The 13701-nt window shown below is 37.5% G+C and overlaps 1 protein-coding gene across 1 annotated transcript in view; it reads left to right on the top strand.

The window, feature by feature from the left end:
- Positions 1-13291, top strand: part of LOC122803811 (extracellular calcium-sensing receptor-like) — a 105501-nt gene extending 92210 nt beyond the window's left edge. The window contains exon 6 of the mRNA XM_044073496.1: positions 12381-13291. Within this exon, the coding sequence (XP_043929431.1) occupies positions 12381-13291 (911 nt within the window). The remainder of the gene's footprint in view (positions 1-12380) is intronic.
- The last annotated feature ends 410 nt before the right edge of the window (positions 13292-13701 follow it).

Genomic DNA, 13701 nt, shown 5'->3' with positions numbered 1-13701 from the left:
AAGCTGACAAAATTGTCATTGTCATATATGTCATATATATATGTGTGTGTATATATGTGTGTGTATATATGTATATATATATATATATATATATATATATATATATATATAAATATATACACATAGATATATATACAGGCCTACTTTACATACCCAAAATTTCATATAACCAATGACCATGTAACTGAGCCAAGAACAACAAAACTTCACATGAATGAATGATCACAAAGCCAAAGTGTTTCCTAGTGTAAGTAAATACTGGGCCAGGAAGGGGAGATTTATCCTTTTCCCCACTGTATTGTGATCTTGGAGTTGGTATATTTAGTTAGGAGAGAGTGGGAGGCATGGGAGGAGTAGCCCCACACCTGGGTTGGTTGTAGATGGTGCAGTGTGCTCTCTGCGAGTTTTTGCCCCAGTTCTGCTTCAGCTGAATATCTGATCTTCCTTTTGAGAAAGTTATTTCTGCTCTATGACTTTACTTACAGAAACAACCTCAGGACCCTTTTTCTACAAACTCCTGACTGCCAACGTTCTCCACTTCTGAGTGACAGTACTGGTTGTGGCACTTCTGGTTGCATGTCTTCCATGAACTTTGAAATACTTATTTTGTATTAATGCCTGCTAATCCTTCCATATACCTTCCATCTGCCCGTGAACAGCACAAGATCTTGGTGCAGCTGCTTGACCTACCACTTTAACTTCAAGATACAAACTTTCTCATGCTGTTTATATTCTTAGTGTCTCTCAACTGTCTAAACCTGGTAGTCATCCCTGGTTTCCATAATAAGAGTATTTCTGGCTCCTGATTTCACTGCACCATTTCCATTATTTTGAACTGATGTTCAGGTCTTAGTAATGTAGGTAATGTAGTTGAAAATTTTTTAGTTGCTTTTCAGTTTTCTGATCATTAATAATTGTGCTAGTCAGAAGCTGAGTCTTTGCAGTAGAGTGTTCCTGTATTTCAAAACTGCAAGATGACAATCCTCATGACATTTGCTATAGCTTTCTCATGAGAGTCTTTGCTGGATGAATAGTTCAGTGAAGTTTTCCAGATAGTGCGAACTGGGCCATATATGTTTAAATTTCCACTCGGGTACAAATCTTCAAATCGGATATAATCATACTTGTAAATCTACTTCCTATCATAGCATTTTAAGACTGATGCTTCTGTATCTAGATTTGTGAATATTTTAGTAGTCTTATCTTGTCCATAATTCCATTCCCATTGTACATCCTGATCTAACAGCTTTATTAGAAACATGTTCTCAGACAAATTAAATGCAGACTGCAAAACTACTGCATCTGTCCTTGAATTCTTTGTAATGCCTGTCTGTCTCCTAGCTCTGGCATTTACACAACTCCTTTTTTCATATTAGGGTTCAGTCCATTTGGCGTTAGCATATTACTAATGTATTTCAGACCTGTTACTCTTATTCTACATTTGCTATTATTCTAACTTGAGATTTTACTTGAAAGTATGCTCTTGTAATCTGCCTAACAGTTGTAGTTTTCTGTTAGGTAAATTTCCTAGTCCTGTAAATAAACTCACAAAGTTATTATGACTATCACTGCTGTGGTTATTCAAGATGTCTGTGTGGCTGGTGCTGTAAACACAACCACTGCTTGTTATTATACTGTGCATTTTACCATTTCTAGTTTTCACCTGCCAGAAAGCAAAACTTCATAAGAATGCATTTTGTTAAGCACTATGATTTATGACATGACTTTGTACTTACTTTATATTCACTTGCCAGTAGATTTTGATGAAAAAACCTTTGTATCTCAATAATGTTAATGTGTACATCTTTATCTTTTTTGTACCCTTTCAGCCCAGTGCTGTAAACATTTTTTCAGACTTAACATGTTGCACTCTGCATCTGTGTCTGGTTTAAATTCAACATTTTGTTTATTATTTCCTTTCATATTGTTTTTCCAAAAGTCTGACCTGCATGCTTGTCTCATGCTCTGTTATGCATATTCAAGCTTCACTGCGTCAACTCTTTTTAGTTAAAAATCACGAACAGCTTATTTTCATGCTTCTGTTCAGCAGCATGTAAATTACAAAACTGATCAAAAGTGGGCTAATCTGTCTCATGCTTGTAGCTATACTTTTTAAGAGAGTCTTGCCTTTTACCTGCACAGTATCTACTTTGCACCTTAAAGAGTAATGTCTTTCCTCCATTACTGTTAAAGTGCACATGGCTTTGCTTTCCTCATGAATTAGTATTGCAACACATTTCACTTTATTTCATAAGAAATGTAAGAAATACAAGACTATTTAACCAGAGGTCATGTGTGCCTTGCCCATAACCAGACTCAAGCTCTACCAGTTTTTTTTCAAGGAGGGCTGGGCCTATAAGTTCTGGAATGTATTTTCTGACAACCATCTATTTGTCTAAGCTATATCTAAAGGCTGACATAGAGCCACATTGCTTGTCTTGCAGGGAAATCAGATAAGTAGGATTTTTGAGGCCCAAGATCCTTTTGATTAGGAACCTTTGCTTTAGATGAAGTGTATTTTGTGATTAATTATGAGATATAGAATGATTTTATGACCACAGAAGGAGAGGGAGAAGGAGAAGCAGAAGGACCTAAGTGGCTAAGTCCCTGATCACAGATTCATTGGAAAGAAAGGTGTTATTGATACAGTAGGTGGAAGGTAATTTGTTTTGTTCTGTTGTTTTCCAAATGAGAATACTGCATTTCTCAACAGCTAGTTTGAGCCCTTTTATGATGCATCAGTAGTTAATGGTTAGTTCTGTTTGAAGAGTATTAGTGTCATTTGTTGATCTAACTACTACATTTACTTAACTGCTTCTAAAGCTAAGTATTCATTTTTTATTTTTATTTGATTGACATGTTTACATTAATTAGAATTGTGACACATTTTCATTTTATTTCTCTTTTTTGTTGGACATTTTATCTTATGCACGTTTAGTTTTCAGTAAATTTGTTTAATTGTGTTACTACTAATTTCATTAGCTCTACATGCTGTTCTATAGTGAACCAGTATGAAGTGCAATGTGAGACATAGTCCCTATGTGGAGGAAAAAGTTTACATGAGTATGTGAGAAAGGGTACTCCTCTTATAAAAAGAGCTATTAGGAGCAGAGAAACATTTTTCTATGTTCCTAACAGCAAGTAGAGACACAATATTAGGCATAGAGAAAGACTTGAGAGAGGCAGGCCATCAGAGCAAGAAAGAGGGGAGGTCAGAGACCTCACTAACAGAAACCAAAAGAGAGTTCATGGGCTTAAAATGGAGTCTAGGCCAGGGACCTTAAAGCCCTGGCAAATAAAGCTATTGACCAAGAACTTCAGTTTCATTTTCCATCTAATGGGTTTGACCATTTGGAATTCAGTCAAATGACATATACCCCTTAAGAGGGCATCAGTGAGCCTTACAAGTTATCTTAACCATGGAGACCTTCATCCCCCTGTAGCGAAAATGGCTTTATGGCTTTGGGGATGCCAGTGACATAGCAATCAGCACATTAGTTGCTGCAGCCCCAATGGCTGCCACTACACATAATCCTGCAACAAAGCAGATCTGGTAAAGACAAAAAAAGAGAGAAAAAAGACCACACATTAGTATACATTTATATGGCACATGTATCTCTACATTGAATGATACATAACCACCTATAGCACTTACCCTGCCACACTGAGAACCCATCCTGCATCCTTATACAGGTGTCATGATTTACTGCTACCTATTCTAGCACTATAAGACACACAAAAATCAGTGCTGAGCATAATACGTACCCGCTAAGAGAAGTTAAGAACAGAAGTATACAGTCACGACAATATACTTCAGTCCCATGAAAAAAAATGCTTACAAAAATGCTCACTCGCTTTTCTCAACCTCTACTACCTACTGATGGAGCATATCTGGGTGGCACCTCTTCAGATCACTGTATCTGTATGTCTCATCAACGTAGCTGAGTACAAGTAGGTGCCAACAGATGATAAGAACATAAATATACAGTCAGGAGAATATACTGCAAACCCATGAAAAACTGCATATAAAAATTCCTTTTCTATTTCCCCAGCCTTTGTTACTCAATGGTGAAGCAGATGTCAGTGGCACCTCTGTAGGTCTGAATCTGTACCTGCATGGCTTACCAGAGTAAGTGATGTCAGCAATATTAATCACAGCCCTTATAAACCTTTGTCAGGCATATATTTTATACATGATGCTATCATAGGTCCCCCAGACAGTACTTTAATCAATTCTTGTACAGCAGAGACAGAAAGATTTACATGTCTCTGCTATATCAGGGGTAACCTTACCATAACCAGTACATGAGGAAGCAATGTCTTCTCTAGTTGTCAGAATGAAGTATAAATTGTTAGGACCCCCAGTGATTGTGGCACTGGGAATAAACAAGGGACTCATACAGGCAGTGCTACACACTACACATTGTATGTGCATGAGTACACTGTACACATGATCTTCTAGCCTGGATATACCTCTCAAGTGTCCAGATTTTTGCCTCATATTTTAGGGCTGTTCCTCATAACTTTTGTGGTTTTCTGGCAAATCACTGAGGATTAAGTCACAAAATAATGACATAATCTGAGTTTCAGACATCATACTCTTCAGAAAATGCATGCTAATATAAATCATGCTATTCTAGTAACATTCTGAGTTCGTAAGAGCAGCACTTAAAATATGCCCTTATTTATAGGCCTTTGTTCCCCATTATTTTAGGTTTTGTCCAGATTTTTTGCTTTAAGAGGTTGAAAGGTATGATTCTGTGTATTGGCTTGGACAGTCCTGGTAGTGCTGACCCATGGCTGATAACACATCATGTTATGACAGTGATCCACAAACATTTACATTAAATCATTAGCATGGCCACTGCACTACAATGTCTATTTTGGCATGGTAAATTCCCCTTTTTTGCTATAGTGTGGGAAGCTGCACTATTATAAGATATATTGGAATTGGAATACATAACTGTATAAAGGTTTACATTGATTTTACACTTTTTTTAATTTCTCCATATGTTTTTAGTTTCTAATACTGTGATGGGAATGAACCTCATTCTTAAGTTAAGGTATGATTCAGGATCATGAGATTAGTATTTCTTTAGTATTTGATGTTAGACAAAAATGGCTTTTTAAATTGCCATATTGGCACTCTGAAAACATACAAGAAAACTGATAATTGACCACAGGACTGCACAGATAGTGCATGGAAGCAATGGGTCCAGAAATTGGCAGTGGAATGTGTGAGATAAAGGAACACAAGGGCATGTGAAGTTATTGTCTTGGTGTGCGGTGCTCAGCCTACAAGGCTACACAGTACAAGGGAACACCAAATTAATGTCCTCCTATGGGTGGATTTACCCTGTCAAGCTCCAGAGCAAAAATGCATGGCAGATTAATGTCATACTCTTATGGGAACTCACCTTACCACATTAAACTGTCTTCAAGCATACCACTGGGCCTGCCACAGTGTATACAAGTCCTCTTACACAGATGTCACCCCATGAACTGTCACTGTGGTGCTCTAAGATTGTGGGAAGTGGTACCATGCCCACTGCTGCCTACAGTGTGGCACAGACTATATATGTTGACAGCATAGACGTACATGAGTTTGTAGATGACAAATGGAGGCAGGATGACAGTGCTGAGACCACTGGTGTTATCCAAAGACAGCCATGTATAGTTAAGCAGTCCTCTACTTGTGTTGCCCACAGGTATACAAGTCCTGTTGTGCAAATGAAGGACAAGCAGTATATGGAAAAGTTTATCATAATGGAGACAGAGGAGCTACTTCAGGCCCTAAACACACATGGTATGCATATCCTTAACAAGGGTTTTGCAGGCAAGACATTCCAGGACTATGTGTGGCAGCAAGTTGTGCTATATGAGGGCAAAATAGTGCTGTAGTACATGTAGAAAACAGGGTCACCTATATGACATTGCATGCCAAGACCAAGGGGAGATATTGGTGTGGACAAGTTTACACCAACACAGAGGCACATCACAAAGTGGAGGAATCTGGACTTCCTGTATGAGGGAGGTGAGAAACCCCTCCATACATGGCTGTGGCTTGGATGTGGGAACTGGTCTGGTGATCACTCCATGTGTGTACATGGTAAATGCACCAAGTTAGTAGTACCCTTTTCCAGTACTATTGCATAGTGTCAAAATAGTGTGCATACTATATTCAGTAGAACACCACTGCCTGTCTGTTCACCAGATATCTCTGGGCTGCAGACACTAATTGTAGGTGCATCTGATTGGTAGTCAGTAGTTGAGAAGAAGCTAGAAATGAGGAAAGAGTAAAACTGGCCTTCCTAGACTCGGAGAAAGCACGTGACAAGGCCTTAAAAAGCAGATTTAGGCAGTCTGATGGGGGATCTATGCCCAGAAACATTGGTAGACTTAGTGCAAACTATATACAAGGACCCATTGACTCAAGTATGAACAGTGTTTAGTGTTACAGAGGGGTTCCCAGTAGGAGTGGGTGTGTAACAGGGTTCAGCTCTGAGCCTACTGCTGTTTATACTGGAGATGGCATTAGCAAACAGGTCAGAGGGGACAGGTAAACAAAGCTGCTGTATGCAGACAAAATGGCATTACAAGCAGACTCTGAGCAAGAACGTCAGCAATGTTAGGGGAATGGAATGGAAAACTGAAGGCACATAGGATGAACCTGAGTACAGATAAGACAGTTGTAATGGCAGCAAATGGGGAAAATGGAAAATGTTAACAGCTTCAAGCATCTGAGAGGGTTGGTGGAGGACAAGAGAAGTGTGAATGAGGAGGTCAAAGCTAGAATCAGAAGGGCTGCAGCCAACTGGCACAGAGTGTCAGGAATGGTGTATGACAGAAGACTACCAAAGAAGCTGAAAAGTTAGGTATACAAAGCAGTGTTGCAACAACTACTACTGGGTGCTACAGAAACCTGGGCAGTAAAGACACAGCAGTTGAGGAAGCTAGACGTGATGGAGATGAAGTAACTGAGATGACTGATAGATTGCACACTGTGGGATGAAGAAATGAGGACATAAGAGCAAAAGGCAAAATAGCTCCACTTACAGCAAAGGTCAAAGAGAACAGATTATGGTGGTTTGGACACAAGTGCAGGAAAGCAGAATGCAATCTGGTGAAGAAGATTTGGGACAGACAAGAAGAAGGCAAGCGGAAATGAGGTCATCAAGCAAAGAGGTGGATAGATTGCATGAGAGATGACCTGCAACAGTCAGGCATGGGTGCTGAAGAAAGTAAGAGAATGGAATTGAATTAGGAGAGCTGGTGACAAGTGACACTGCACCCTGACCCCATGTAGAAAATGGAAAAAGGGAGGTTGATGATGATGATGATGAGTTGGTGTTCCAATGGCATGTTCACCACAGGTGTACCATGTGGCCCTGCAGTTTCAGAACTTGAGGCATCCTGTCTGAGAGATGATGTAGCACTGCAGAAGATTGAATAGGAGCTTTATTTTGGCCCCCAGTTGTTCCCATGGTAGCAGTTGGCAGGACATACTTAATGTTGTCCATTATTGGATGTTGCAGATTACTTTTTTTTCCATTTATTGTCATAAAACATCTTTCTGACTCTGTTATGTAAGGTTTACATCTCCTTCTTAACAATGTATATTGATTTTAGCACCAACCTGTTATTTCGTCTTCTTATGTGTTACATAATGTTACCTACCATCTCACACCACTGCGTTCTTTGTTTTACTCTTGTTGTAATATGCAAACCAGGCTGTACCTGCAACTGTTAATTTCTGATCAAGTATTCTACCAGTAAAGAAAAATAAAATCAAGCAAGTAAATAAATAACATAAAATATGCAGTGGAACCATACCTGATTGCCCGCTCCATCTGCATACCACAATGGAGATGGTGTACAGCACTGCGCTGTCACAGACATGAAGCATCATCATACTTATAAAATTTAGCTTCTACTACCAGAACACAGTTGGATTTAGACTTCAGTATGCAGGAGCATAGCTGGTTCTCAGCACCCTTGGCTGATGCCACAAGCCAGTGCTCCCACCCTCTCAGCACTTAAGTGAAGAGCAAAAAAAAAAAAAAAAAACTTCACCCCCCCCCCAGCTAGCTCTCCCATCATTCTGCACAACATGGTGCTATGAAAACAATTACACAGCTGGATCATTATACTATTTCAGGACAGACTTGTGGCAGTGGGAGAGGAAGGGTCATTTGAGGAGTTAGAAAACCCAGCATTGGTGATGCCGCATATGAGCCAGAGGCAGGAACAATGTATATTGGTACTGGCAAAGAGGTGACATCTGGTCCACAACTCTCTGCCATGGCATTGCAAACACAGAATAAAATTGCATGACTAGAGGATTGGGGAAGTCAGGGATCACATCCTTCATGGGCTGGGTGGAAATTCCATGGCACGTACAATGGTTAGGTGGACCATGGCAGGATGCCTCAAGTTCTGAAACTGACAGATGGTGTAGCCCTGTAGAAAGTTGCTGCGGCCTCCAATTTGGGTAGGTCATAGATGGTCAGTCTCCATAAACCCTTGAATGGCTATAGCTAAGTATATCCACAGGTGATAGGACTGTGGAACTCAGAGCAGCTGACTTGATGGGGTGACCCCACAGTGGAGCAAGAAAAGCATTTGTCACAAGCATAGGAAAGCCCACACCTAGGGATGGAGGCAGTCATACCAGAAGAGCAAGTGATGCAGTCTCTGGGATGTTGTAGCAGTTAATACTGCTGTCTCATGGTACTTGGTTCTACAGTTTTGGTCTTGGCTGGAGTACCTTCTGTGTGGTATTTACTCATCTTCTCTGTGTCCGTGAGGAATTTTTGTTGGATGCTTCAGTTTTTTCCCACATTTCAACTGTATGCCAAAGGTGAAAGCATGATCCACCGAACTGTCCACAGAAGTGTGTGCCATGTATAAGTATTTTTGTGTGTGTGTGTGTGTGTGTGTGTGTGTGTGTGTGTGTGTGTGTGTGTGTGTGTGCGTTTGTGTGTGCATGTGCGTGTGCGTGCGTGTGTGTGTGTGTGTGTGTGTGTGTGTGTGTGTGTGTGTGTGTGTGTGTGTTTGTCCTATGATGGTCTGGTCCACCACCCATAAATAGGTTCTCTGTCTTGCACTTAGTGCCAGTACAGGCTTTGGTTTCCTGGTGACCCTGAATTGTATTAAAAGGATAGTTACAGAATGAATGAACTTTTAGGAAAATATCCAGTGATACAGACTTATTTAGATTTATTTGGTGTCCAGGTAAGCTGTAAAGTATATGAATCATCTGTAATTAGTCTGAAATAAATATTTCCCCTTTGCGATGTAAAAATAATAAATCCCCAGTTATATATACACACATATATATATATATATATATATATATATATATATATATATATATATATATACTACTTTTTTTAATCATTGCTAAGCTGACTTACTTAAATAGCTATATTAAAATAGATCAAGCCCAGCAAAGGCTTGTCCATTAAGATGAAAAATAAAAGATTCATAAAACAGCATTGAGGAAACTCCATTACACAGAATTAAAAAGCGACTTGTGACAATTCAGATATGTAAATGCCTCTGAATTTGTCTAAAAGTTGGAAATGTTATATAGCTACTTCTAAGGACTATGATAATATTTCAAAAGTAAAAGAATTTTTTTACAGCATTGGCTTCATACAAAGAAAGCTTTTGCTTGAGTCTTATTATATTACATTTTTGAATTGTTATATACGTCTTTAGAGAAAATGCATGCAGCTGAACTGTTATATAAGTCTTTGGAGAAGATGCATGTTTGTTTTTCTAAAATCATACTATTAGAGGAAGCAATATGTTATTTCATAACTATTTTTTTATCCATGACAAAATGTTTATATTCTTAAGTTAAAATGCAATTGGGTAGTAACTTGTAATTTCTAATCGGTCTTTGTTTTGTTTTAGAAGTCATAGGAGTCTAGCTTAAATCACAGAACTTATTGATGTCCAACTAGTGATGATAAGATGGTCAATGGTATAGTCAGGCATACAAACTGTCCACTCAACTAAGTACACTCTCAGCAATGTATTGGATCTCAGTGTGCACTTAACAGATAAATGTTTTGTGAACATCTTCCAGAAACTTTGCTGCCCATATAAACTAGAATGCCTGTAACTGTCTTAAGTAATGTATACAACATCAGCTCTGTACATATTCTATACGTTTCACCTTTAGTTGCTATACACACTGTTATATAACATCTTTTTATAGTTGTATGTGAACCACTGAAAATAATTTGTTAGGTATAAAAGGAAAATATATGGAGTGATGTGTTTTCTTTTTTAATGTTAGTTGGGAAAGTGAGCAAAAATCTTATGTTTGAAAAGAAAGTGAAATTGTGCACATCTCTAAGAATCATTAATATTTTAAAGTGGGCTCATATGGGGCAAGCTTGAGTCCTCACATTTTACAAATAGTTTTTACTGAACATGTATATATGAATAACTTTTTAATGGATACATCTTCATATAACAGTGTATAGACTACAATTATGTGCGGGGCTATGCCCCCCACACCCTCCATTGTAGGGGTCTGTGCCCCCACACCCCTCTTAATTAATATTCTCACTCCAGGGTCACACTGCAGTGGGGAAGGGGCTATATTTCATTTTTGACCAAATGTGATTCGACCAAATGAGCTTTCAGTGAAGTGAGCTTTCAGTGAAGTGTGCTGCCTGAAATAATTTTCGACCAAATGTGAGTCAACCAAATAAAATAGACCCAGATATATATATATATATATATATATATATATATATATATATATATATATATATATTTATATACAGATATATATATATATATATATATATATATATATATAGATATAGATATTTTCCCTTTTAATTTATTTTTTCTTTATTTTACATTCGCTTACTGGGAAAGTGCTACTGAGCCCATTTTCAGTGGAGGCCTGGGAAGAAATGCTCCAGATGAATATATTTTGAATATATATAGATATATCGATATAGATATATATATATTTTGCGGGGGTGGGGTGACATGGAGGTGGTTGTCCCTTGCATAAAATAGTGGGGGGTTTTTTGTTTCATTCTAAAAAGAGTGATCTTTTTTGTTTCACTCATTTGAGCATTTGCTGTTTCAAGAGACAATTTTTCTTATATATCATTATATACGTTATAACCCTTTTTTCATTTGCTAATTTTATCATGTTTGCTAATGGTTCTCTACGTATTATAAACAATTTTGGAGGTAGCAGACAACTTTGTGTTGTTCTTTTTGGTACTGTTCTTTAAAACATGCATGTGCCTATTTTAACATATATTATGTACAATTCATGAAACAGCTTTAGTATATTAACATAAGTGCTCAGCAATTGTATTACCTGCAACTAAAAAATAAATATTGTCAACAAAATGAGCCAAATGTTTTCATTATATTTATTTATTACTTTTGTTGACTGGGAGAGTCCAACTGGGTGGAATACCTCTTTTCAGCACAGGCCATGGGTGAGAGCAGGGATGCCACACACAATACAGAGAAAGTAACATACATATATACATAGCGTGATGAATTGTACAAGTGTAAAATAATGAGAAAACACAATGACTGTCTGACCATGCAGTAGTGAGAAAAAAACATTCACCAGATGCAAATGAATAGTCAACATAGAAACACAATATAATCATGATACTGGTGATATAATTATATGAAAAACATTCAATGGTATATATTTGCTGTTATTAACATGTTTTAAATAAAACTGAGTTTGTATTTTTGTATAAACTCTTTCGGATCAGAATGGGTCAACTTTGGCATAAGCTTTAATTTATTTGTTATATGTTAATTTATTTGTTAATATAGTCATGAATATTTTGATCATATTTATTTGGGTATTGGGCTATATGAATTATATAGGTTTAAAAACTGTCATATCTAAATTATGTTTCTATAAGTTTTCTGTTGTTAAAAAAATCAAAGTAAATTTATGTAATAAAAATTGACAGCATAGCTTCCCCAGGGTTATATCTATGCATTTCTTCTATTATGCAATTAACTCTTTATTTTCATTTTAGTTTAGTTTACTTCTTAGTCCATAATGACTTATCTTTGACTTAAAACGTTAGTGTTATTATCTGGTAATTGAATATTCAGATTAGTTTTACTAATTTATTCTTTTGTAGATAATGAATTGTTTTTATTTTTTTACAAAAGTCATTGTAAAATTCCTGAAAGGGGTCTAATATATTGTTCTATTTATTTGTTTAACTAGAAGAAAGACTTGTTTGATAACATTTAATTGCTAGTAATATGTAAGGAAAATAGTGTTTCACTTAAAACAGTGCATAAAATATTTGACATGCATTTGAACTTTTCTCTTCCATTTATTTTATTCTTTTTAGATTCTGTTACATGTGTGAAGTGTCCTAAAGATGGTTGGCCCAATGATAGACAGGACAAGTGCATAAAGAAAGTAACCGAATTCCTCTCCTATGATGAAAGACTTGGTCAAGCACTAACAGCAGTCTCTATATTTCTAGAAATAGTTGCTGTTGTTGTTCTAACAGTCTTTATAAAGTGCCATCACACACCAGTTGTCAAAGCCAACAACCGGGAACTTAGCTATTTGCTTCTATTCAGTCTCATGATCTGCTTCCTCTGTTCATTTATTTTCATTGGCCAACCCACACGTGTGACATGTATGCTACGCCAGTGCGCATTTGGCATAATTTTTACATTGTCGATCTCTTGCATATTAGCCAAAACTGTTGTAGTGATCATTGCCTTCACTGCTAACAAGCCAAACAGCAACCTGCACAAATGGACAGGAACCAAGCTACCAAAAATTGTAGTTATGCTATGTATATCGGTTCAGATAATAATATGTGTGTCTTGGTTAATTGTGTCTCCTCCTTTTCTCAATGAAAATATAACTTCTGTAACAGGAAAGATTATTATAGAGTGTAATGAAGGATCATCTGTAGCATTTTGGTGCATGCTGGCTTTTCTGGGCCTTTTAGCTGCTGTAAGCCTTGTAGTTGCATTTTTGTCCAGGAAGCTCCCAGACAGCTTTAATGAGGCTAAATTTATCACATTCAGTATGCTGGTATTTGTTAGTTTGTGGATGTCATTCATTCCAGCATATCTAAGCACACAAGGCAAGTATATGGTGGCTGTGGAAATATTTGCCATTGAATCCTCTGGAGCAGGATTGCTGCTTTGTATATTTGCTCCTAAGTGCTACATTATACTGTTTAGGCCACATATGAACACCAAAGACCACCTAATGGGGAAGAGTGCATTTAACAACTGAAAAAAATAAAGAAAATATTTGTAAGCATTATCTGAAATCTAAAGAAGAAACATTTGTGTGATCCTTAACCTGATTACCTTTTTTTTTTCCAAAATAGCTGCAGCTGATGATAACAACTGCCAGTCAAGAATAATGGAACCCAGAGATGTAGCTCTATATTTCGTGGTTATACTCATAGTGTTGTTACTGTTGTTACTGGTGCGGCAGGTAAGGGTGATAAAGGATAGTGAGGGAAACGTGCTCACAAGCATGGAGAGTGTGTTGAGTAGATGGAAAGAGTACTTTGAGGGGCTGATGAATGAAGAGAATGAGAGAGAGAGAGAGAGAGAAGGTTGGATGATGTAGGGATAGTGAATCAGGAAGTGAAACAGATTAGCAAGGAGGAAGTACGGACAGCTATGAAGAGAATG

Source organism: Protopterus annectens, chromosome 6.part0, assembly GCF_019279795.1.
Source record: "Protopterus annectens isolate FY-2018-M chromosome 6.part0, PAN1.0, whole genome shotgun sequence".
Lineage (NCBI taxonomy): Eukaryota > Metazoa > Chordata > Ceratodontiformes > Protopteridae > Protopterus > Protopterus annectens.
This window is presented reverse-complemented; position numbering and strand designations above follow the sequence as displayed.